This window comes from Phacochoerus africanus, chromosome 6, assembly GCF_016906955.1.
Source record: "Phacochoerus africanus isolate WHEZ1 chromosome 6, ROS_Pafr_v1, whole genome shotgun sequence".
Lineage (NCBI taxonomy): Eukaryota > Metazoa > Chordata > Mammalia > Artiodactyla > Suidae > Phacochoerus > Phacochoerus africanus.
Genome location: NC_062549.1, coordinates 25,069,112 through 25,095,238, shown reverse-complemented (window position 1 = coordinate 25,095,238; position 26,127 = coordinate 25,069,112). Strand labels below are relative to the sequence as shown.

At 31.6% G+C, this 26,127-nt stretch overlaps 1 protein-coding gene across 2 annotated transcripts in view; it reads right to left on the bottom strand.

Annotated features, from left to right (window-relative positions):
• The window catches only part of CSMD3 (CUB and Sushi multiple domains 3), a 1,203,192-nt gene that overhangs the window by 709,815 nt on the left and 467,250 nt on the right, over positions 1–26,127 (bottom strand). The window contains exon 7 of one of the 2 annotated variants that reach the window (XM_047783389.1): positions 16,773–17,084. The exons of the other annotated variant lie outside the window; for it this stretch is intronic. Coding sequence (XP_047639345.1) covers positions 16,773–17,084 — 312 coding nt within the window. The remainder of the gene's footprint in view (positions 1–16,772; positions 17,085–26,127) is intronic. 2 annotated transcript variants of the gene reach the window in all.

Sequence of the window (26,127 nt, the reverse complement as noted above, 5' to 3'; positions counted from 1 at the left end):
ATAAGAAAATGAGTGGTGGAATGAAATATATTCAAAAAAACTGAAAAGTTTATTTGTAGAGACATAGGTATATGGAAGACCAAAATATACTTCAATTTATTCATTTTGTTTTCTTTTTTTTAGGGCCGCAGCATATGGAGGTTCCCAGGCTAGGAGTCCAGTTGGAGCCACAGCCACAACAACACAGGATCCAAGCCACGTCTGCGACCTACACCATAGCTCAGGGCAGTGCTGGTTCCTTAACCCACTGATAGAGGCCAGGGATCGAACGCGCAACCTCATGGTTCCTAGTCAGGTAAGTTTGAGCCACGAAGGGAACTCCCAAAATATCCTTTTATATAAAATGAAGGAATTAGACCAATTAAATTCAGTAAGAAATGATATATATTCAATTTTATAATTAATTAAAATCTAATGTTTTCTGTCATTTAAAAACCACTAGTGAAAAACAATATGGTTTAGATACTCTAATATTTTTTTAAGTCCTAAACTTAGTTTATGTTACCATGCTAGTTTGTGGCTAGCACTTATTCCTGAATATTGAATGTGTAAATAAAAAATTTTTATACCCTTTTTTTTTAGCTGAAAGAAAATTTGCAATATATTGTAGCATATACTCAAATTCTATAATAAGTTCCAAGAATCAGGACATGGCAAAAGTTCAGTACATGCTAGTTTTTTATTATTACTATTAGTTATAATTTTCAGATCTAGTGAGTTTCATTGGGGAATCAATATATTAAAATTTTTCAATGTTTTATGTCTTTTTCACTGTGTAGGGATTAGACATAAATTAAATTATAAACATTCCTTAGATTCTAATTTAAATTTTACCTATTTACCTATTTATTTATTTATTGACTTTTTTAGGGCCACAACCACGGCATATGGGAGTTCTCAGCCTAGGAGTCGAATCAGAGTTGTAGCTTCCAGCCTGCACCACAACCACAGCAATGCTCGATCCCAGCTACTTCTGCGACCTATGCCACAGCTCAATGCATCACCGCATTCTTAACCCACTGAGTGAGACCAGGGATCGAACCCACATCCTCATGGTTGCTAGTTGGGTTCATTACCTCTGAGCCATAATGGGAAGTCCCAAATTTTATTTTTTATATAAAGTTAGAAACCTCTCCAAATTCTTTGGCCAAAGTAGTAAATTTAGTATAAAATGTATAGAAACAACTTTTTCTTTTTTTTAATTTTTTTTGTTTGTTTTGTTTTGCTTTTTAGGTTCACACCTATGGCGTATGGAACTTCCCAGACTAGGGGTCGAATCTGACCTACAGCTGCAGGCCTACACCACTACTACAGCAATGCGGGATCTGAGCCACGTCTGCAAGCTACATCACAGCTCATGGCTACGACAGATCCCTGACCCACTGAGCGAGGCCAGGAATCAAATTCTCATCTTCATGGATACTAGTCGGATTCATTTCTGCTTCACCACAATAGGAACACCCTACAAACATCTTTAAATATATAATTACATTAGTTTTTATGAACATATGTGTAGTTATTCAGCATATTTTAAAGTATTCTTTTAATAGGCCCATCTTCACTTTTTCAAAATAAGATTCTAAGGCTATATATTATAAGGGCTCAAAGTTGTAACAAGATCACCCTAGACCCTAGGCTTATTTTTCAACTACTTCAGACTAAGAAACATATCTACAATTTTTACTTGGAAAACTGAACAGAGTTGTGAGTGTGAAAAAGGAGACATCACATTTTATAAAATCAATTTATTAATGCTCACAGGTCTTCTAGATTTAATTATTATGTTTTTTTTATCTAAAAGACAGTAGGTGCTAATTATTGTATACAGACTCTAAAATGTGCATATAGGCTTTCTTCCCTTCCAGAAATGGAACAACATCAGAAAACCAAAACATTGATCTAGATACCAGCAGATGCACACACAATGCTTGGTATAACAGGTCTGATAGCAATTGTGTGCAGCAAAATGTCAGGATTATAAGAAAAATGTGGGATTTTTATACTCTTTCTAGGGATTTTTATAATTGGCATAATAAAAGTCACTATATGGGAAGAGTTACCACTGGCATAGTTCACAATACTGTAAAAACACTGTGAAAATTGTTTTAATCCTTATCTTGAAATTGTTTCACTCCTCATCTTGAAGCTGACGGTTTCAAATGAACTAATTTTTTAAGCTTTTTATAGCCTCACTTATGGCATATGGAAGTTCCCAGGCTAGGGGCTGAATTGGAGCTACAGCTGCCAGCCTATGCCACAGCCACAGCAACATGAGATCCAAGCCACATCCTCATGGTTACTAGTCAGATTTGTTATCGCTGAGCCACAATGGAGACTCTTAATTTTTTTATTAACCTTTAGTCCAATAGTTAAATATTAAGGTCCACTCAATTGAATTTTTCTACATAGTTTCGTGTTTTGATATAGCATATTCTTTGGAATACTAATTATTTTCTGCTTATTTTGTTTATAATTTCTATTCTATTTTCATGAATTAATTTTACCAAAGAAAATTTTATATAAAATGTAACATGAAAAAGAATAACATTAAACTTTTCTCTTTTTTTCTAGTAGGCTTAGAATGGTCCTGATTTTCACATTAAAGACTTAGAGAGTATGAAGATTATTAGGCAAAACCTCTCAAATGACCTCAAGAACAAAAATATACTGTAGGTTTATAATTTTTTCTAGTTCAAGATAAATAAAATAATTTTACATAACATATCTGTTTTATATTTAATGTCAAAGATCACTTATCTACAATATAATGCCTTCTAATATGAGACTAACTGGGTGAGAAGAAACTCTTTGAATAATAGTGACCGCAGTTAATCAACATCATTAAGACTGAGAAAGTGGAATATATTCTTCCACTAAAAATTTCATTTGTACAATGAATAATTTTTAAAAAATCCATAAAATGTTATCAATTTAATAAAGAACAATATTCCCTCATCCTTCTTAGATTACTGTATTTTATCCAAGGTTCTTCACTAGAAGGCTTGTTATCACTAACTGGATTCTGTTTTAAAAAGGCATAGATCGATTCACAATATTTGCTACGAAGTTATGCTGCTAGATTCATGGCTGTTGAAAACAACAAAGCAATCTCATCATAACCCATCTATGTTCTGTATTGTCGACATTTTATCCATATCTATTCTCCTCCTTGTTCTTTGTGCAAAGGTTGATCCAAATAGGCTATATCCTACCACACAAACTGTGGCATTATACTAGCAGCACAGGCATCACCTAAGAGCTTGTTAGAAAAGTAAATTATCAAACCCCATCTGACTTACTGAATTAGAAATTATGATTTAACAAGACCATTATGTTATTCTTTTGAACATTTAAGTTTGAGGTGCTCTAGACTCTATCAAAAGACTCCCTGATCTTTGGAAGAATTCTAGCAGGAGGAGGGTGGTGGGGAGGAAAGTAAGGTAAGATCTGTTCTGTAAGGTTCCTCCCATTAGGTTGGCTGGAGTTGACTTGGGCCCCTAACTGAAGCTTACCAGTCCTTTCATGCCAAACTGATGTACATATCTCTTTGTCCAATATCTCTGCCTCCCTTCATCCCAGTGGGTTGGGAGTTGTGCCAGCCTAGATGCTACTAACATAGCTGCATCATCACATCAGCTCATTTAGAAATAATCCTTTGTAAGTAAATCTTCCTTGAATTAGCTCATGTTGAACTGTTTCCTAATGAACTCTAATGGATACACCACTGGCACATGGAAATTATTAGAAATTTTATTTTTCAGATATATTAAGCATCATCTCCTAATTTGTCTATAATGACTCTTAAAAAGATAATACCTAAGTAGAAATAGGGATGACTACTGTGCATTATTCTACCACTGATTGCTTACTTGTTTTCTAGGGAATGTTTTGAAATCAAGATCATGCATCTATGATCTTTTCTAGCAATTATTTCCTCAAGAAGCAAGAAGATTCACAAGTTAGAGGAGATAAAAATGAAGTTAAGGGAGTTGGCTGTACTGAGATTGCAGAGTAACTGAATTAAGGGTAAAACTGGCAAGAAAAAAAATCAGTGGGGCTAATAGAAACCTGAGATGAACTAATATTATTTTATTAATAACTTATACATAAGATAAATATGAACAGTGTATATCAGTTGTTTCCATAAGTTTTTCAATATTGCATTAGACTATTTTTATCTCTAAGGAAATCAATCAAGACATTTAAAACTATGTTAACTGTTTTATTAATTTGTTCACATATCTTACCTCATAAAAATTTTTATGTAGCTACAGCATATTTTCTTCTTGTAAAGGCTCCAGAAGGAGGCAGTATATCATTTATTGTCTGTGTGTCTAAAGCATAGGCACTCTATCTACTACTATCTTGTCTAAACCACAAATTACCCATTCAAAATGATATTATTTCCCTCCTTTCTAGATGGAAAAATATAGAAGGCCTGAGTAGATAACTCAACATAATAATAATATACTAGTAAAATATATTCATTCTTTGACTTTGAAATTTCAATCATAGCATCTACACCAGCACCTGACTATGAACAGCACATGCCATATATCTTCAGTAGTCCCCAGTGTATATCCTGGCAAACCACAAATAGATTGGATTAGTGTACCCTATCCTAATTTATTCTTTTTAAAGCAAAGCTAATAATAGAAAATTTTAAGCAGTCAACAATATCTGATTTTAAGCATGGTTTACTTTAGTATGGTGCTGAATTTAATATTGAATGTTGAATAATATTATTAATTGATAAAGCCAAGCATAATCCCAGGGTATGAAGCCTCTTAATGCCTTATTTTAAATGTATGAACAGACAAATAAAAAAGGTGTATCAAAAGCCAACTGTTAGATAAAATTCAAATTATCAGATAGACTTATTAGTAAAATCAACTTTTGCTGCATTATTTTCTAATGGCAAAGTTCAGGAGAGTTTATGGACCCACCTCTCTCTCCCACCCCCATGGACTACAAACCTACTAAATGAAAATTTTTATAACCTCTCTGGACTCTGGATACAATCAATCTAGAAATTTATCACAATTTAGTCCCATTTGGTTATTATCAAGAAATGCCATTGAAGACAATTTTAAACAAAGAAAAATCAAGCATCAACACTAAAAAGCAATAGTCCATGATTTAGAATACAAATGATGTAATTATGAAGAGAAAAATATACTATGCAATGCACCCAAACCTAAAACCATGCTGTTCAACCACATATGAAGGTTTTGTTCTTCCTAAAATTGTAAAGCTTAATTGTGTAATTTCACTCTGTGCACAGCAGGGTAGCCATATGCTCTAGAAAAATACATAGAAGGGAAGCAGCTTGTTGCAAAAGTGGGTGAAAGTGCCCTGAAATAATTCTGAACAAGATAAAAATGTCTCTAGGATGATTTCTTCATACTCCAAAAAGCAGAGGAGTCTACTTTGGCACCAGCCTTGAGCGCAAATAGAAAGTCTAGCCCCTTCAAAATATTTTAACAAGAGGAAAGATTTAAAAGTCATAAACCTCACATTCATTCTGACCAACTCATCCAGAGGCAAAATAATTAGCTCTGATAACCATATGGTGAAATCACCTTCACAAAACCACTGACATCTCTGTTCTTTAAAGTTAAGGTTTCCTGTGGGGTTCCCCTCATGGCGCAGTAGAAACGAATCCCACTAGAAACCATGAGGTTGAGGGTTTGATCCCTGGCCTCGCTCCATGTTTATGGATCCGGCGTTGCCCTGATCTGTGTTGTAGGTTGCAGACATGGCTCACATCTGGCATTGCTGTGGCTCTGACATAGGCCTGCGGCTACAGCTCCAATTAGACCCCGAGCATGGGAACCTCCATATGCCGTGGGTATGGCCTGACAAAAGACAAAAATAAATAAATAAATAAAGTTAAGACTTCCCTTTTTTTAAGCTCTATATATTACTACTATTTTCCCTTGCTCATTTTATAAAAAATGAAAAGTAATGTTAATATAAAGAATAAGCTACCAAAATGTCTGATTAATTATTACTGTGAGCATAAAAATGCTATTGAAAAAACATAATTGATGAAATAAGATCATTGTTACAAGATGATGTTTGCAGTTAATGTGAAAAGATATATGCCTCCTAAGATCTGCCTAAAAGAAAACACAAACAACGGGTTATCAGATGTTCTTAAAAATCTCTGCATAGGAATAACTCAAAAGCATGGCTTGAGGGGTAGGAATAAAATGGTTGCTTGCAAATATGTCAATTGCGAAAAGCAAATTTTTCAGTGCTTATTATTATCACAAAGGTCCTCAGGCATTCAGAGTACTTTTTTCTGATACCTTTTAAAAATGCATAAACCTGTAACCAAGTAAATTCTAACATTTTTTTCTTCTCTCCCTAAAAATAATTTATTTGACAAAATGTAAAAGAATTAGAACAATAAGAATATTTATGGTTATGAATGGCAGTTTTGACAGTTTCACAAATATGATGAAATGTGGTAATGAAATAGAAAATGATAATATTCAACAAATAATTATGTATTTAAATAATGAACTGGTACATTTCTGGACATGGATTTTTTTAATTGCTACAAATATCAACATCAAACACAATTTTCCACAAAATAATATAAGGAGAAAAGTCAAGAAAACAATGAAAAACAACAAAAAAGGACAAGATACTAATAAAGCATGCAATAGTCAACATATAATGTAGGGCGCCCAGCTAAATGTTAACAATTCACTCTGTTAAATATGTATTTACTTTATCAATATCCAAGTTCTTATATAAAAACTAATAATTAACTTAATAAATGAAAGTATTCTCATTACAAGAATCATATGCAACCAGACATTTTATTTTCTTTATTGGCCACCCCACAGCAAAAGGAGTTTCCGGAACAGGGATCAAATCCTAACCAGAGCTGTGACCTATGCCACAACTGAAGCAACGTTGATTCTTAACCCACTGCACCAGGCTGGGATGGAACCTACCTCTCTGCCACTACAGAGACACCATATATCCCATTGTTCCATAGTAGGAACTCTGACAATTTTTAAAATGTTATAGATTTTCTATTCTGTTATTATTTATGCTAAACATGCATGAAAACCAATATAGCAGTTAATCTCATAAATAATGACATGGGAATTCAAGTAGGCAAGTGCACTTATCTTTTCTTTCTTTCTTTCTTTTTTTTTTTTTTTTGCCTTTTCTAGGGCCGCACCCGCGGCATATGGAGGTTCCCAGGCCAGGGTCGAATGGGAGTTGTAGCTGCCAAGCCTATGTCAGAGCCACAGCAACGTGGGATCCTAGCCACCTCTGCAACCTACACCACAGCTCATGGCAACGCCGGATCCTTAACCCACTGAGCAAGGCCAGGGATAGAACCCGCAACCTCATGGTTCCTAGTCGGATTCGTTGACCACTGAGCCACGATGGGAACTCCCGACTTTTCATCATTTATATAAAATAGAAGACATTGCTTACTTATTCAATCATGAAAATATTTCATTTGGCAATCGATTTTTGTATCCTTGTTTTAAGTTTTTCCTTCATCTATCAGTTTCTAAGATTTGAAAAATGGTAACCAAAAGGAAAGTAAACCTTGATAATGTGAGAAAAAAGAATCTATATATGTATGTGTAACTGGGTCACCATGCTGTACAATAGAAAATTGACAGAACACTGTAAACCAGCTATAGTGGGGAAAAAAATAAAAATCATTATATAAAATGTTAAAAAAATTAAATAAAAACAGAAGTCCCAAAAAAAGAAAAAAAAAGAAAAACCTTGTTTTTTCCATTATTTGATAATGCATTTTATTTATTTTTTATTTTTATTTTATTTTTTGTCTTTTTAGGGCCACACCTGTGGCATAGGCAAGTTCCCAGACTAGGGGTCGAATCAGAGCTGTAGCTGCCAGGCTATGCCACAGCCACAGCAATGCCAGATCCGAGGTGCATCTGCAACCTACACCGTAGCTCACAGAAATGCCAGATTCTTAACTCACTAAGCGAGGCCAGGGATAAAACCTGCATCCTCATAGATGCTAGTCAGATTTGTTTCCACTGAACCATGATAGGAACTCCTGATAACACATTTAAAAAATAATTTTAGATATAAAATTTAAGGTAAAATTAAGAATAATACGTGAATTAAAATTTCTCTTGGGCATGCTTTCACCATTTTTTTCATCCATTCATTGATCTTTTCAGTAAAAAAATAACTAATGTAATCTGCTCAGTCACTCTTTAAGGGTTGACGGAATTAATTAATAAGCCATCCTTATAAAATTAAGGTTAAGCTTTTACTATATATCTGAGCTAATGTATCAACATTATGATTATTCTACTGGAGAACAAGATGTCATGGAGAGTGAACAGAGATCAGGTACTGTTGGATATATGCTGCTCTCTCTCCATAATAATAATCCTTGTGTAAGTCTTTCTATTCAGTGTATCAGCAGAACCTGCGTCTTGTTAGAAATATGAATCTCAGATCCCACCCCAATCCCATCAAGTCACAATCTGCATTTGAATAAGACTTCAAGGTGATCTGCATTTACAATAAAACTTGAGAAGTAGAGTCTAGGACTTAGACCCAAATATCTGTGAACCTTTAACTGCACCTCTGTATACTTTACTAATTTGTCTGCCAGCTTCTACTTACTTTAAAATGTCTTATGTAATTTTTTGCTAAAATGATGTCCTACAAAAGGTTATGTTAGATAACATCCCTTCTAAAGTTCTAAAGCCTACCAATGGCTTCCTGTCACATTAGATTGGGGGGAAAAAAAAAAGTCTTTACTTAGGCCTCAGAGCCTATAGGTCTAGTTTCTACCAGTTTTCCACCTGATCTCTACTTCCCTCCTTGTCCATTGAATTCCAGGCATATCAGGCTTTCTTTTTTAGCAAACAAAACTCCAAATATTTTTAGATGGTAGTTTTCTCTGTCATCTCTGCTATCATCAGGTAATTATTTATTTGCTTGTCTTTTTTTCCCTATTTGAATATAAACTCAATGAAGCAGAGTTACAAATTTTGTTCAATGCTGTATACTAAAGAATGAAAAGAAAATATGACATGCAAGGAGTCACTGAATATTTGTTTAAGTAAGAAACAAATAAGGAAAGCAAAAAGGAAAGAAAGAAGTAAGAGAAGGAAAGGAAGCGAAGATGGATAGACAAAGGAAGGAGGGAGGGAAGGAGAAAGGCAAAGGAGGAAAGAAATAGAATGAAGGAAAGAAAAGGAAAAATAAAAACAGAAAGAAAGCAAAGAAAATAGGAAAGAACCAAAAGTAAGGAAAAGAAGAAAGGAGGTGTGGAGAAGAAAGGAGGGGAGGAGAGGAAGGGAGGGAGAGAGGGAGAAGGGGAGGTGGGTGAGAAGGAAGGAAGAAAATTCTTGAATAAAGTAACTCTGTAGTTTTGGACACTAATAACCTAAAAGACAATTTAAAGTTAGATGCTCAAATGGAGAGTTTCTGGAACTTAAGGCATATATGTGGCAGTGGTCCCTGTGAAAAATGTTTATGTAGCTGAGTTCCCATTTACTGGGATAAGAAGAGTGCTGATCTAACTTTCCTGATGGTAGTGTTGGCTACTTCTGTGCTTGTTTTAACACTGGTTTGACAATTAAATAACCATAAAGATAAGACCATGTCAAGTCAAACGTCAAGAAGAAATGATGAGAAATACATTAGTTAATAGACAATATCTCTGGATAGATTCATAGACACTTTGGATTAGAAGAATCAGTAATGATCACATTATTTCAACACACTCTGTTGCTTAAATGCTTTCGAAATGCCCGATTTGTCCATCAAGCTGTGCTTGAATATCTTATTAATGATTTAGGTATTGACTGCTTTCTGAAGGACACAACTTATATTTGAACAAAACTCACTGTTACAAGAGTCCTCTTAAATATTATGTAAGTTCCTTTGGTTCCATTACACTAACTTCTACAACCTGCGGCAGAACGGGTTTAATCTTTCTTACCTATAACAACATGTCACATCTCTAAAGACAGCTATAACTCATTCTCGCTCACATTTCATATTCATTCTATTGTTACACTTTCTCTTGGAAATGACCAATAATTTTTCTCTTTTGTCTAGTCTCTACAACTGTTCTTTTGAAAATAGAGACCATATCTTCTACTTCTTTTCAATTTGTCATACACTTGGCACCAAGATAATATGTTCAATAACACCTGATACTTGATGGACATATATCAGTATGCATAAAGATCTAAGTAACCTCTTACATATTAACTTCCTCACAGGGATACTGCTTACAAAGATTAACAAAAAACTTTCAATTTACAAATTTATACTCTATTAAAGTATTAATAGAAATTTTTAAAATGTTTAAGTTATTTGAAAATTATTGAAAAGATTTAAAATATATTTTGCATATGGCCAAATAGACTACTAGTGAAAAGCACATACTAGGCACCCAAGAACTGTTACTTCTACACAACAGAGTATTTGCCAAATTATAGTCCAGGATTTTAAACAAAATTGTCACATGTCATAGAATTTGACTTTTGAAATAAACTGAAAATTTAGTATAGATATATGTCTCATAGTACATTTTTTCCCTTTTCATCTGAACAATGTAAAAGTTCAGATGAACTTATTTGAAAAAAATTTCTTATTATAAAAGTTTTTAAAATTCCTGCTTTTGTCTGAGTTAAAATTGCTGACTTAAAATAAATGATTTATGCTGAACTAACTACCACAATCTTTAAGTTGAAAATAATAAAAAGTTGTTTACAAAGCAGTAATTAAAATAGATTTTCTTTTAAGCTACCATTATTGGGAAGAGGGGAATCTACATCTTCAATTTCAGTTAAACATAATTTCCTATTACTTTATATTATAAGCTAAAATTATTCTTGATCCTATTAATATGATCATTAGCTGTTAATCATACTGTGAAAGAACTGACTACCTTATGTCAAAACAAAAAGCAGCATGCTCATAAGACATATTTAACCCCATAAGATGATATAGTCATCTAAGTTTCTGCTAGGAAGAACAATAAAAGAGAGTTTATAATTATTATATATGTAGACGCAACCTTTTCCAGAAGAGTATATTCACATTTTTACATGAGAATAGCAACTATCAAGGCTACTCATTAACAGCTGACAGAACTTGTCTACATAATGGAAGAACATGAAATATTCTACCATAATATATAAGAAAAAAGTGTTAAAAAGTTAATTACACTATTAGTTTAACCTTAATACCACCTAGTACAAGGCTTTGCCTACATTAGATCCTTATGAACCATAAGCAAATCAAAGGATGAATGAATACTAGTCCAGCAATATGAAGACTGGGTTTTCATATTGCCTCTTTCAGATCAAAATTTCCTGTATAAAATAACAGTGTTGCATTAGATGATCCAAAAGATTAATTTTAAAAATACAGTCCTAGAAATGCAGGACTCATAAATTTTTAATCATATTACATATACTCTGCTAGTTGTAAACCAACTTTGAGTTGAAATCCTTTAGAGGCTATAATAATGAACTATGGGGTTTAGAGATTATTAGTAAAGTAAATATTAGTAAATATTAATAACATGATTACTCATTATTAATATTGACAATTATAAATAAATTAGGTGATAATAATTATACAAATATTAATAAATAATTTCAAAAGATACAGTTAAGACAGCAAACTATTCTGATGAAATTTAAAATATCACTAGATATTCTGTGTGTCTATTTTTAATTTTGTCTAATTTTAAACATCAGGATAATCTATAATCTAAAAACCAACTGCTTTTAGGTTTATTTATATGAATGTAAATATTTCTTTAAGCAATGTTAAATACTTTATTTATTTTGGTATAGATTCATCATATTTCTATTCACTACATGTATCTACTCAAAGCATTTTTTTATACAAGTTAAGTTATATAAATACAATTTACTAGTTTGAAACATTTGTTCATCACTCAAGAATTTGTTCAAATATCCTCTGTGAAGCCTTCCTTGCCTTTTGCATCTAGAGGCAATCAGTCCCTTCCCTCTACTTCAATAACATTTCAAAAATACTACTATACGTGTTTCTCATTAAGCTTGTAATTACTACTTTTTTTTAAAGATATATAGACTACTCTATAGCATAGTCTGCACTGTTCATTTTTATATCCCTACTGCCTAGCAAGAGTCAAAATATATTTGGTGAATAAAAATAAAAATAATAATAACTAGAGTACTTGTTGAACACAAGCCAGCAACTGTGCTTTTTTCCCACATAAGTACCTATGAGATAGGTATTCTCAGTTTTACTAAGAAGGTGTGGGTTTGAGAGTTAAAGTTATCACTCAAGAGCATATAGCTAACAAGGCACAGAGAACAGACTCAACCTAATTCTCTGATCTCAAAACTAACCAGCGATTGTGGGCAATTTGATTTTGCTCTTCCATCGGGAGAAAATACTTAAGATTTTTTTGGCATTTCTACCCAATGCCATGTTTAATCCTTACTATAACCCTAATGTAATACTATGATACTATTTTACTGATAGGGAAATTCAACCCTAATAGCACATACGACTTGCAAACAGCCTCACACATAGCAGTTGACAAAAATGGACTAAAATCCATTCAATAAAATTGAATTTTGATTTTGAAGAGTATTGGACACTAATAGAGAAAACTGCGACATTACACTGTTTAAAGATCTAAATCAACATTATTTACAACTATTTTTCTCCTTTACTTATTTTTATTTCAATGTCAAAGACTCTTTTTAAATGGGGAAAACTAGAAAGAGTTTTCTTTTACTGAGATAAGTAGTTAAAAAACTATTTTGAGAAGACAGTTTCAATTGAATTGCTGATGTTTTAATTATAGTACTATAGAAAAATTAATTGGAACAGTACCCTATAGAGAATTGAAAATGTCTCTGATATATATTCCAAGTTTTTTTAGAGTACTGTATAGCTTTTATAATAAACTATAGCTCCTTAATATGTAATTTATCATAAATTAATACATAGATTTTGAGCCTATGCACTCACAGGTACGTAAGTGCCAAACACTTTGTACAATTTCAGTGTCTACATTTTCTTTGTGTTCATAGTGACAATAGTGTAAACTAAACTATACTTTAATTACCTTAAGTTATTGAGAATAGACAAATTAGGAATTAGAATTAATAAAAGAAGCTTAAAATGAAAGCATAACTGCAGTGTGAATAGAGACAAATTATAAAAAATGGCAAACTATTATAGTGCAAAACAGAATACACTTTTACACATCAAAAAAACACCCTATGCTATTGCTATAAAAATTTCCATAATACATATGCTTTAGATGGTAATTAATTTCAGTAAAATAATGTCCACTGCATTACATTAGTATTTATTCATATGAAATTTACTGACTTTATAGTTTTATTGAGTTTATTTATAAATTTCCTTTGATTTTATAAATGTGAAAAGGCCATAAGCAAGGCATTTATATATATCTTTATTTTGTGAATTTTGAAGTGGTATTATAATAAAAAAGCAATATTTTATTGTTAAGTTCATGAAAATATTGTTGCCTTTCCAAAGGATTAAAAACACTAGTCTTTCTATAACTGTGACAAAATAGTTACCTTTAATACTGAAATATAGATATTTTACTATATTAAAGAATATAAGTTTAAGCCTTTAAGTAATTTGAGTGAACACTCTATTGAAATCATAAATATTTATTCATTAGTTTACTAAATATTATCTAAATATGTCTCTGGGTCAAAAGTTGTTCCAGGTACTGAGAATGCATCTTGAACAAGACTTATCCACTCCTTACCTCACAGAACATACAGAATGGTGAGCTGTAATAGGAGGTGACTATTTAAGCTAAAACTTTGGAAAGAGAATTAGAATGACCTGACTGGAAGGGAGAAGGACCTTATGCTTATGAGAGTGGTATAAGGTAGAAAAGAACATGGTTTGTTTGACAAACTAAAAGCAATTCTATTTGACTAAAAAAGTAGAATGACTATGAGAGTCACATGAAATGAACTTGGAGATGTGGGCAAAAAGCCAGCTCATTAAGGTTTCCATGGGTCATCATCAAGTCTTGATTTTATTCCCAAGGTCATTGGGAAATGAGTGGAGATTTTAAAGCAGTGGAGTGATGTGTTAAGATTTTTATTTTTAAAAGGTAATTCTGACCACATTGTGGAGAATGGACTAGAGGAACAAGAATTATTTTCTCCTTAAAATAGCTAGAAAAATTAAGCAAGCTAGTTTTGTATTATCTTTACTGACTCATTTAAAATGTTCATTAAATTACTCACTGCCTACATGCATCCTATAAGTCCTTCAGAACTCTACTCACGCATGACAAAAATCTTCCTTGTCCCACCAGGATGGATTTCTCTATGTCCTTCACTCTATCTCAGTCTCTTGAAAAAAGAGGCCATGTATTTACCTTTATTTCTCACAGAACAGAGCTCAATAGGCATTTCAGGCTTGTTGGTTGAATGGAAATCATTTTTTAAAAGATTATTGTTTTCAGGTCAGCCAATCCCAATTTAGAAATTTGGCTCTGCTAAGAATCAAAGCTTTGATACTGTTTTATGTCTGAAAATGTAGTTATATACTGAGGTTTTAAAAAAATATATAACAGAAATAGGATAACAGGTTTATTTCTAACACTGACTTTTTTTTTGCCCCAAATGTTAATAGTTTGTGTGTCAAATATAATAGATAATGAGGCAACTGAAATTATTAAAAAATAGGTTACTAAAGAAGAGTCAGAAGGAGCAATTTTAATTTAAAAAATCTGATGAAAGCATAATAATTTAAGTCAATGAAAAAATGGATTGAGTATAATAGTCAAAATGTTCTCCACACACATAATTTAAAAATGAATAATTGAAAAGTATTTATTCCTAAGGCAGATGGCACCATTAAATGAATATCATGTTCAGAAACATTATTTTAGAAACAATATGGGTAAAACAGGTCTAAATGCTCTAAATGTTGTAAAACAGCATTGGGAGATAACGCCAACAATTGAGAAAATTTGAGCACTGATTTGGAATTTACCAAGGATATAATCTTTATGCTTAACTGAAATTTAGTTGAGTGTACCTCAAAGTTTTAAACTGAGTAATTTTCAAATCAGTTTATTCAATTTATTAATTGACAACTACATACTCTCTTTTTAGTCTAATTTGTTCAAGTTCTATAAAAAATTAATTTGTAGCCCCAAATCACTTGATGATAAACTTTGGCTGAAGCAGCATTTATATTATTAGTTGACAAATAAGAAACTAACATCCTAAAATTACCCACCTTTTAATAAATGGGAAATAAAATGAATAAAGGGAAGTCTGACAATGTTAGCTCATACAAATTTCCAGACTAAAAACACTAAACTGAAGGGCTTTTTTCCTTAATCAGTGTTTTAATAATATTTATATACTTTTATTTCCTGATAATAAGAAAATCCATCTACTTGACTAAATAAATCATAAATTTTATAATGATCCCTATATTCACATGAGTGGAAATAGTCATAGCAGGAGAGTGAATAGAGAAGCAATAGAGTGAAAAATAAAGGATACCAATTTAATCCTTTAAAGGAGACTACCACATGCTAAGAATTCATTTTAGAATGCTTCTTATTAAAGAAAATCAAAGTAAGTACTTTCAGTATGAATTCCAATGCAAATAAGATTCTAAGATTCTGAAATATTTCCATATGATTTTCAATCAATTTATGCAAAGATGCTTTGATTTTTTTTTCTTAGTGTGTACTAAGCATTTGAATGATTTTTTTATTACTCATATGCTCTTTATAAAGCATGACTAACCACACTACATAAACCATAGCCACTTGGAAAATACGTAAGTTGGAAATAGAGTTGGAATAGAAATTTTGTACTTTAAATATGCTCAATTAATATTTTCACTGATGCATATATTAATATAGAGTCCCTTTATTTTTTTTATGCTAGACTATTTTTTTCCTAAATTGTTCAGTGAAACTTGCTACCAAAAAATGGAAAAAAATGTTTTGTTAAATTTCTAATTTTGTAAAAAACAGACATATTAATTGACTAGAAAATTACCAATATATGATTTGGCTTGTGGTATTTATTTTTATCTTTAAAAATTAAAGTAGGAAGTTAAGGAATACTTAAATTTGGGGCCAGAAAACCACTGTATAACTGTTACCTTTTGAAAATGAGAAATCTGTTCTCAGTAAAATCATATGGTTCAGGCAAAGGGTAATTCAGTAATAGTAGTAAAAGCTATGTGAAATAATCATCAGACATAGTTTTCATTTTCCCACTTGAGTGACCTATTTTCTCAATAATTAATTTGCATTTGTGCAACATAAAAATTTCATGCAAACACTGAAAATTACCTCATGGGATAAATCATCAATCAGTAAATATGTGCACTTACTAATAGAAAACAACTTTATTTACAAGTTGTCTCAACACCATAACTAGTTTATAATAAGCAATAGGTATTTAGCACTTGTTTTGACTATCCTTTATGCAGCATTTCCTTTTCTATTTTTTACACCCTCCTCCCTCCAACATTTGCATTGCACTTTGATTTTTTTTTTAATTCTAACTTTTGCGTTTTCAAATTATTCAGGTTCTAACTGTTATTGTCTATATTTTTCAGCACCTTTGAACTATTTCTTTTGCTTCTTACATCCTGGCTCTGTTTCAGCTCATTCTCTAATTATAATCATCACCAAAATATAGCTTTGGCTGTAACTAAATGGGCACAAGTAAAATAACATCCAATACCTCTATGAGTAACAACTGCAAGCTCTTTAGTTCTTTCTATCTGTTCAGCATTTCTTGGTCTTCTCCTTGTACTTTGTGTATCTGCTTGATGAGGAGCAAGCCCGTCCTTGGATGTGTTGGGGTCCAGACCTGAATTTCTGAGATTCTTTACTTGCACTCGCTGCTCCTCGGAAAGTCTATGGATGGTGACAGCTGTAACACTGGATACAGTAACATCTGCGGATGTGCTAGCAACAGCAATAGCACCAGTGGTAGTCCTGTTATGCTCCTCTAACTCACCAGTGGAGGTAGTGTGGGTCAATGTAGAAGAACCTGTGGGACACAGTAGCACTAGATGCTAACTTTTTCTTTTAAACTTTGTGGTATTTTTTCTGATAAGTTTAATAAATTATATTCCCTTCTATTAACCTTAAATATAATCAACATGAAGAGGCAAAACACAAACACGCCACTAAAATGTGATGTAACCAGATCTGATGTTTGGTTTGTATTAATCAACCTATGAATAGATAATACACATGAATATACCACATTTTAACTGCAACATATTACGGAGGAAAATGTTAAACATTAAACCCTTTACATGGCCCTGAATCAATCTTATTCATTATTTATCTACATTTGATTTTCAGCAACAAATGCCTAGCAAGTGACAAGTTTTGACAGAATAGGTAACTGTATAACCACACTTTTCTCAAAAGTATGTTTTGAATAGTTGGTGCCATATATCTTCATAATTTCTGGGAAAAATATCAAAATTTTCTATCTTAAGACAAACAAGTGAAGAAAGGAGAATTTAAAATCAAAGCCGAAAAATGAAAACAAAATGATTTTTTAAAATGAAACTCTGAAATAACTACTCTATATAAATGCCTATCTTAACCTCATTTGCCAGAAAGCAGCCAACACGATAAAATATTCAATGTCATCAGCTATATATACTTAAGAGTTTAGTGGGTTGTTTTGGAAGTTGGATAATATTTTTCAGAGTTTTAAAGTGAAACTTTAGATTAATTCATTTTAAACTAATTAAAATTAAATCATTTTATTAGAAATTACTGAAAATCAACTATTAGTATGGAACATTTATTCATACAAAACTAGAATTTTAAAAAAATGGCTGAAAATTTCCAAATATCTCATAATCATGTTACAGTAATTCTCCACATTCTCAATCTTACTAAAGTTTAACTGTAATTTTAAAATGTGTGTAAAAATGCCAAATTGGGTTTTTTTCTTCCTTTCACTTAACTTTTTCAAAAATTGTCCTTGATAGTTCATAGTTCTTAAATAATGTAAAAAGATATAGTTTTATAATAGAAGCATGAAACTGCGGGCAGATATACTTAGAAGCATCTTGACAGCTAAAATTCTTAACAAGGAAAAAAACTGAATTTTGGAGGAACAGTTATTAATTAGGAATAATAGTCAGGTCCTGATTAGAAAACTTCTTAGTATTTTTGAAAGCCTTCTCAATAAATCTCATTTCCAACTTCTGTCCACAATGTATTTTTAGATATTTTATTAAAAAAATGCATAAGGATATTGTAAAAATTCTTGAAGAGAAAAAAATCTGTATCAGGTAATGTGGTTTCAGCATTTTCTGCCTTATTTTTTCCCCCATTTTTGTGATAGGCAGGGGATTGGTAGGAATACTAATTCTGGCTTTTGCTTTAAACTCAAAGAAGTCAAACATTAACCCCCCTCATTCACAATCTAGCAAAAGGGTACTTGTCTATTATTAGTTCTTCAAGCTTGTGTTGTCATATCTTATTTTCATTTGATTTAGAAATTTGAAAGAATTAAATGATTGTATGTTGTGGTGGCCGGGGTAAACAAGGTATGAAAATTATCAGATTATTTTAAATACTTTTAATATATTTTAAAGCATTAATCAGAAAAACATTGCTACTAAATATTTATCCAAGTTTTTTTGTAAAGATTAGAATCTACTAAATGCATGTTAGTTACGAAAATTGGACAGAAATTTTTACGGAGCTAATATTTGATAAAGGTTTTCTTTAATCATATGCTTAAGCAATAACTACACTTGCATTACTGACACTCAGTAACTGACTTCATGGTAAATTAGACATTTTGATATCAGTGTGCTCATTATATAAAAGCAGTTACCTGTTCCATATTATTCTTCTGGGAAATTTAATTGTACTTTTGTTTTTGAAAGGAAGTATTAACTCAAGATGAAAAACTAATACTTTAAACTTTTCCTAACTTAATAATTTCTGGGCTTTCTGGTTTAGCTGAAATAAGGAAACCATTTAATTATAAATATATGTTGCTAAATGCATTCTAAAAGTATGAAAAATAATGGAATTTGTACCGTCTCAAATTTCAGTGTTTCTACCTTCAACAATGGAATAAATTGAATACTGTTTATTACATTTCATCAGTAAGGGTCATTACAATTAATCCTAAATAAGCTCTTATATTGGGGTCAATGAATCTATGATAATTCTTGGGAATGCATCTGGATTACTTATATAACTGATCTTTAAGATCTTTAGACAAATCTAAGTGTCTATTTTCTTGAAGATTTCAGGCGATAAATACAGTTTTTGACCAAATTTGTGAGTTAGAACTGATTTTGTTAGCATTTATGTCCAGGATTTGCTAGCAATTCCTTTATTTATTTATTTATTTAGGGCTGCACCCATGGCATATGAGAATTCCCTGATGGCTAGGGGTTGAACTGGAGGTGCAGCTGCCAGCCTACGCTACCGCCACAGCAATGCCAGGTCTGAGCTGCACCTGCAAAGCATCACCTGATCCTTTATTCACTGAATGAGGCCGGGGATCAAACCCTTGTTCTTATGGATACAAGTCGGGTTTGTTACCATGAGCTAACATGGGGACACCAGCAATTCCATTCTTAAAATCTTAGGTAACAGAGTTCTACTTATGGCTAATGGTAGTGATGACTCAGTACTATTCTCGTAATCTGCATGCAAAACAGGGTGTAATGTTTGAATAAAGCATTGACAAAAATCCATTTATTTAATAATTATAGTCTAAGTAGCTATATATTTCAACCAGATATTTTATTAACTAGTTCTTACGTTTTCCTGTTTTTTGTGGGTTTTTTTTTTTTGGCCATGCCCAGAGTATGCAGAATTTCCTCGGCAAGGGATCAAATCTGTGTCACAGCCATTACCCTTGTCATAGCCATTACCCAAGTCACAACAGTGACAACGCTGGAACTTTAACCTGCTGAGCCACGAGGGAACACTAACAGTTCTTATTTTTACTTATATTTTTTGTTAATAATTTTTCCTACCCAAACCGTAATGCAGATTTTCTGAAGGCTGAGATTTTTGTAAATCACACTCACTGCTGAATCCCAAGTATCTAGAATCCAATATATAGTATATGCTCAAGAAACATGCCTCAAAAGAAATAATAAAAGAATGAATAAATTTAATAACAATTCTAATATATGTCAACAATAATAAAGAGGATAAATTTCACAAATGAAATATGAGTATAATTTTTATCATGGTAAAGTCATATTTCAAAGAGTATAATGAAATGAAGAGTTATTCCAAAGGAAAGAAAAACTGATGGTTTTGTTTTGAACTTTCAAAAGCATCACTTTGAAAAAGTGTGGAATCTGAAGATTTGTATAAGTAACAGTTTCTTGAAGATTTCTGTCAACATTTCCAAGTCATAATAGTTTACAATGTTAGTGTGAAATGGATTTACTTAGAATGTTCAAATAGCTGGAGTAAAAAATAGATATATCTGATGATCGCAGGAGACAGAAGTGTATCTAAATTTAGTTATATATATTATATATATATATATGACATACACATATATGTACATATATATATATATTCACCCCCCACACACATAGTAGAACTATAAAAATAACATTGATTTTCTTTATAAGGCAATAAAATCATCCCTCACTATAGAGTTATATCACATATTGTATAACCATTTTATATTTAAAATGTAGACCAATTTAGAATACTAATTTTGTTACCACTTTAAATTGGCAGTGTATGAAACACAGATTTTTAAATTGTCAAAATGCAGCATTTAACAGTTTTAAAACACTGAACACTTCTGCATACATAACTGTTGTATGAGGTAAGTGCCAAGGCTGGAAAAAGCCTTAGGATTATATATATAGCAAAAATTCAATATTAAACATATAATATAGATAATCCAATATTAACTATAAAAGTTTATACCTTTAAAATATTTTAAGTATGCTACAAATTATGTAAGCATTATCTTTAATAGCACAGTATTAAATGCATATGTTACAAGACATACAACTCAAATTTAGGAAGAAAATTACAAGCGGAAAATCCATTATTCATTGGAAAGCAAATTATGTGTATAAGATGCAATTTATCACAATTAGATTGCCCTGTCATTAAACTGTTTGAGATATGTACTTAAATTAAATGTTTACAATGTAAGCATATCTAAAATATAATTTTATTAAGATTCTTTAATAAAACATTTCTCAATATAACAAAAATGAAAGGAAATGGTTTACATATATATGTATGCTTCTATAAATCATAGCTATATGTCTTCTTGGAATTATTATAATGGAAAATGACATATGTTACACATATAAACTGCCAAATTTATATGAGTACAATATTAAATTTGTATTTTATATCATAATAAAACTATATTTGAAGGTTTTTTTATTTCAACAATATATCAAGGTACTAAGCATAATTCATGTAAAGCCATTTATAAATGTGTCATTTAGAAAGTGTATCAAATAACATATATAAAATTTGAATTTCATTTTATTTAAAATTTTAGAGAGTAAAAAAAATTACTCTGTATTGCTTTGTAGTTATTATCTAACTCATCACAGATGTACTTTGCTAGAGATATGAATAGATGGACCAAAATGAATATAGTATGCTACACAAACACGTATTAATCATAACTGCATATTCTAGAAATAGCATTTTTTTTTATATATATAGCCACACCGACAGCCTATGGAAGTTCCCAGGGCAGGGATTGAATCTGAGCTGCAGCTGCGACATAAGCTGTAACTGTGGCAAAGCCACATCATTTAACCCACTTTGCCAGGCCGGGGATCAAACCTGTACCTCTATAGTGACTTGTGCCCACTGCAGTCAATTCTTAACCCACTGCACCACAGTGTGAACTCCTAGAAACAGCTTTTATGTATTAGCCTTTTTTGATATTTATGTTTGGCATGTTTATATAAATATATATAGTTCCATTAATTTTAGTATTTCAAATTAAATATCTGAATAAAATTGTAAATAACAAAATAATCCTAACTGAATAATGCTGTGGCATTACTAGATATAATGAAGAAAAACGCAATAAACATATTTAACATAAAAATATGCAAAAGGAAAAAATACAAAATAACATCAAAATAAAATCTAAATATGGAGTTCCCTATCGTGGCTCAGTGGAAACAAATCTAACTAGTATCTGTGAGGGCGCAGGTTTGATCTGTGGCCTCTCTCGGTTAAGGATCCGGCCATGAGCTGTGGTGTAGGTCACAGATGCAGCTCAGATCTAATGTTGCTGTGGGTGTGGTGTAGGCCAGCAGCCCCTAGCCTGGGAATCTACATATGCTGTGGGTGTGGCCCTAAAAAGACAAAAATAAAATAAAATAAAATCCAAATACAACTAATGCAGCAATTAATTCTATTTGAGCCATTTTTTAATACATCCTCTAAATTTTAGCATATGTACTTTGTATCTTGTATTTCTTCCTGAACTTAATATTATATGAAACATACAGGAAAGTGTCAATAAATGAGGACTTGAAAACTAAAATATGAGGTGGTGATGTAGAACAAAACCATTGCTTTGTTACATGTTATATGCTATAATTTCCAGGAAACATACTGTTGTTGGGAAAATAAGTATTTTGCATTTTAAACATTGTAAATTCCAGTATCCTAAAATCTGTGCAGTTTAGTATTTACTAGTATAATCTGGTGGATGTATGTGTAATAGGAATATTCAAGCTATAGAAGAAATGAGTAAACTGAAATAGAAAACAGACCTTAAATTATAGAAAAATATAAATATCTTTGATTAGTCATTACCTATTATGAAATTGTCTCTCTGACTGGAAGAATAAATTGACAAATTCTAAAGAAATATAGTTTGTAATTTAGTTTTAAAGATCAGATCTAAATTGACAAATTCTAAAGAAATATAGTTTGTAATTTAGTTTTAAAGATTAGATCTAAATTGATCTTATAAAGTTTTGATTTTAAATTTAAATGCTACATTTATATTGAAACTACATAAGATTATCATCTTAAAATATCTAATTAAATATTTTTAATTATAAGATGCTCCTCTAGGAAAGAAAATATCCAGCCATTAAACTATGACATGATGATGCAAAAATGCTATCATCTAAATCCAGATTAAATTAAAATGTAAAAGAAGTTGATCTGAGTAAACAACCAAACAAAATCACTAATTTAAGCAACAAATTTTTCATGATAATGAATTAATTTTAATTAGGTATGTATTAATTTAAAAATAGAAATGAGAGTTTAAATATAAATTATCTTTCTGAATTCACTAACATAATTATATACTTGTATTACAGATTTCTATTTAAATTTCTAAGCATTAAATAGAGATACCACTATTTTTTGGGGGGGTACACCACTATTAGCTCTTGCAAGTGGATTGTTATTGTTTATCAGATGCAAGTGATCTTGAGTCAATAAACATTTGCAATCTAAGCTTAAACTGATGATGGCAAGATTTAGTGATATCTCTAATAAATCCACATTTACTCTGAGTAAATAAATGATTGTAAAATAATCAATAAAATATATACTAATGTCAAGTTGTTTATATATGATATAAACCCCATATTCTGAATTGTCTGAAATTTATATAAGCCCACATGTCAAACAACCAGAAATACCTTTATGTAGATGACATATGGAAAATACTGATTTAGAAAGCATATGGAGAGTACTATGTTGGTCAACCATAACAAAACTAGCTCTCGCTTTCTTTCACTCTCTCTCTCTCTCTATATATATATATACACATATATATGTGTGTGTGTATCTATATGGCAACTACATATATGCATTATATAGAATATATACTATATGATACCATATAGTATAAATCTATGAATTTTATACTAAATATCATTACATTTGGTCATGGAATGAAGGTGGGAGAATTAGACATCTTCATTCTTAGTACTAAAAATAAAGTAACCTCATGCTAGGAAAAATTATTTAAGTAGAGGACTTGAGGAATTATTTCTCAAATAATATTTCTCCCTCTCAAAGAGTTATTTCTTGCTTTACCTAGTTGATTAAAATGAAGGTGCAAAATGAAGCTTTAGCATCTTATCACTGCTTTTCATAAATTTTCAGAAGTCTCAACAATGTACAGTTGTGGGTCGTGGGTCTAGATTTTTTTTTTAATGTGCCCAATCATAAATACACACACCAGCTCACAAGATAGTCACAAAATAAAAACTAAAGTCTTTTTTGTGTAACTAGGCATAATATCCCACATAAAGTCACAATACTGACAATAAAACTTGAATACACAGGTTTTAAAATAAAATTCATGGCATCCTTGTCTCATTTCATAAGAATAAGAAAAAGGGACAGAATGTACCTCCACACCTTTCTAAAACCACCTTTGGAAGCCGGCATTTTGAGACTTCTTATAGTGGCTCTTATTTCCTAGCTAAAACAGAAGCATATCTCAATCTGAGTTTTCCCTAAACAAACAAAATATAACTTAACACACACTTGGTTAATTTCTTTCCATACAAAATCTTGTGGAATAGCATAGTTCTCATGGAAGACCTAAAGGCATTGCTAGGAAAAAAAGTATACTACATACATTTTTATTCCAAAATATAAGGAACTCCTTCACTTTCAGAGCCTTGCTGTCTCTAATAATTGATATGTATTACTGACTTTTTGAAAGAAGAAATCCTGTCTTATGCATTGTATCCCTTGCTTCCCTTCGAATGTTTCATAAATATAAGAGGAAAGAACGAATGTATATAAATTGACCACTTTCTTATTTCTCAAAAATATAAACATTTTAAGTTTAATTAATATTTATTGTTAAATATATTTAAGGATATAAATATAAGAAATTGAATCTATCCAGATGTACTTAAATAACATAAAAACATAATTATAATGTAATTATAATTTATATTACATGTATAAGAACATAAGTAAGGAAAAGAGGAGAAGGAATACCTAAGAACTCATAAAACACTCCTTCATGTGTTTTCTCAAATGAGGGTAGAATTCCCCTTTTCTTCCATTCTCCAGCAGCTATTTCCTTCCAATTTATATTATACACACACACACACACACACACGTTTAGGGCCACATGTGCAGCATATGGGAGTTCCCAGGCTAGGGAGCAAATCAGAGCTGCAGCTAATGGCCTACACCACAGCTACAGCCACACCAGATCTGAGCCACATGCCACAGCTCACTGCAAAGATGGATCCTGAGTGAAGCCAGGGATCAAACCTACATCCTCATGGATACTAGTCGGGTTCATTACCACTGAGCCACAATGGGAACTCTCAAAAATATTTTATAATAATGATAGTTGGTATTGTGAAGAAGAATAGAAAGACCTAAGGGAAAGGAACTGGTAGAGTTACCATTTATACATATAATGATTGAAAGGAAAAATAAGAGAAGGCTTTATCCTGACCTAGCCCAGAAAGTCCCTGAGTCCTATTTACCCTGCCTATCTCAATGTATCCATGTTTATCTTCTATTTCCTTCTATAATGACCTTCAGGTTTGGGGAAGGCAAGGGGTAGGTCCTTTTTCTAAAGAAATAATTATGTGTTCATTTTTTTTATACCTAAGGTATAAAAAATGGTACCTATATATATATACATACATGATATATGTATGATATATATATGATATGATATACATTTGATATGATATGATTTAAAGGAAACCAAAGAAGTTATTTTTACCCCCACATTTTTCTCTCTGTGTACCCAGATGCTACTAAAAGGATGCTCTTTAGGGTTAGGCATTGCCCTGTGGAGACTGTGCTTTTAAAATCAGACAAATAACTTTTTGGTTGAGAGACCATACATTTTATTTAACTGTTTAGTTCAATTTCATTTATTATAAAGTTTTCATCTCAAAAGAAATAATAGGGGCAGTTTGAGAAATATATGTTTTGGGGAGAGGTGTGAAGCTTGCAGTAAGATCACTGAATGCTCTTTGTTGAGGTGTTTATCATAAATTGATATCTGATCCCATGTGGTTGTCACATGGTTTGGAAGAACTAGGTTCATTATTAATAGGTGGGTG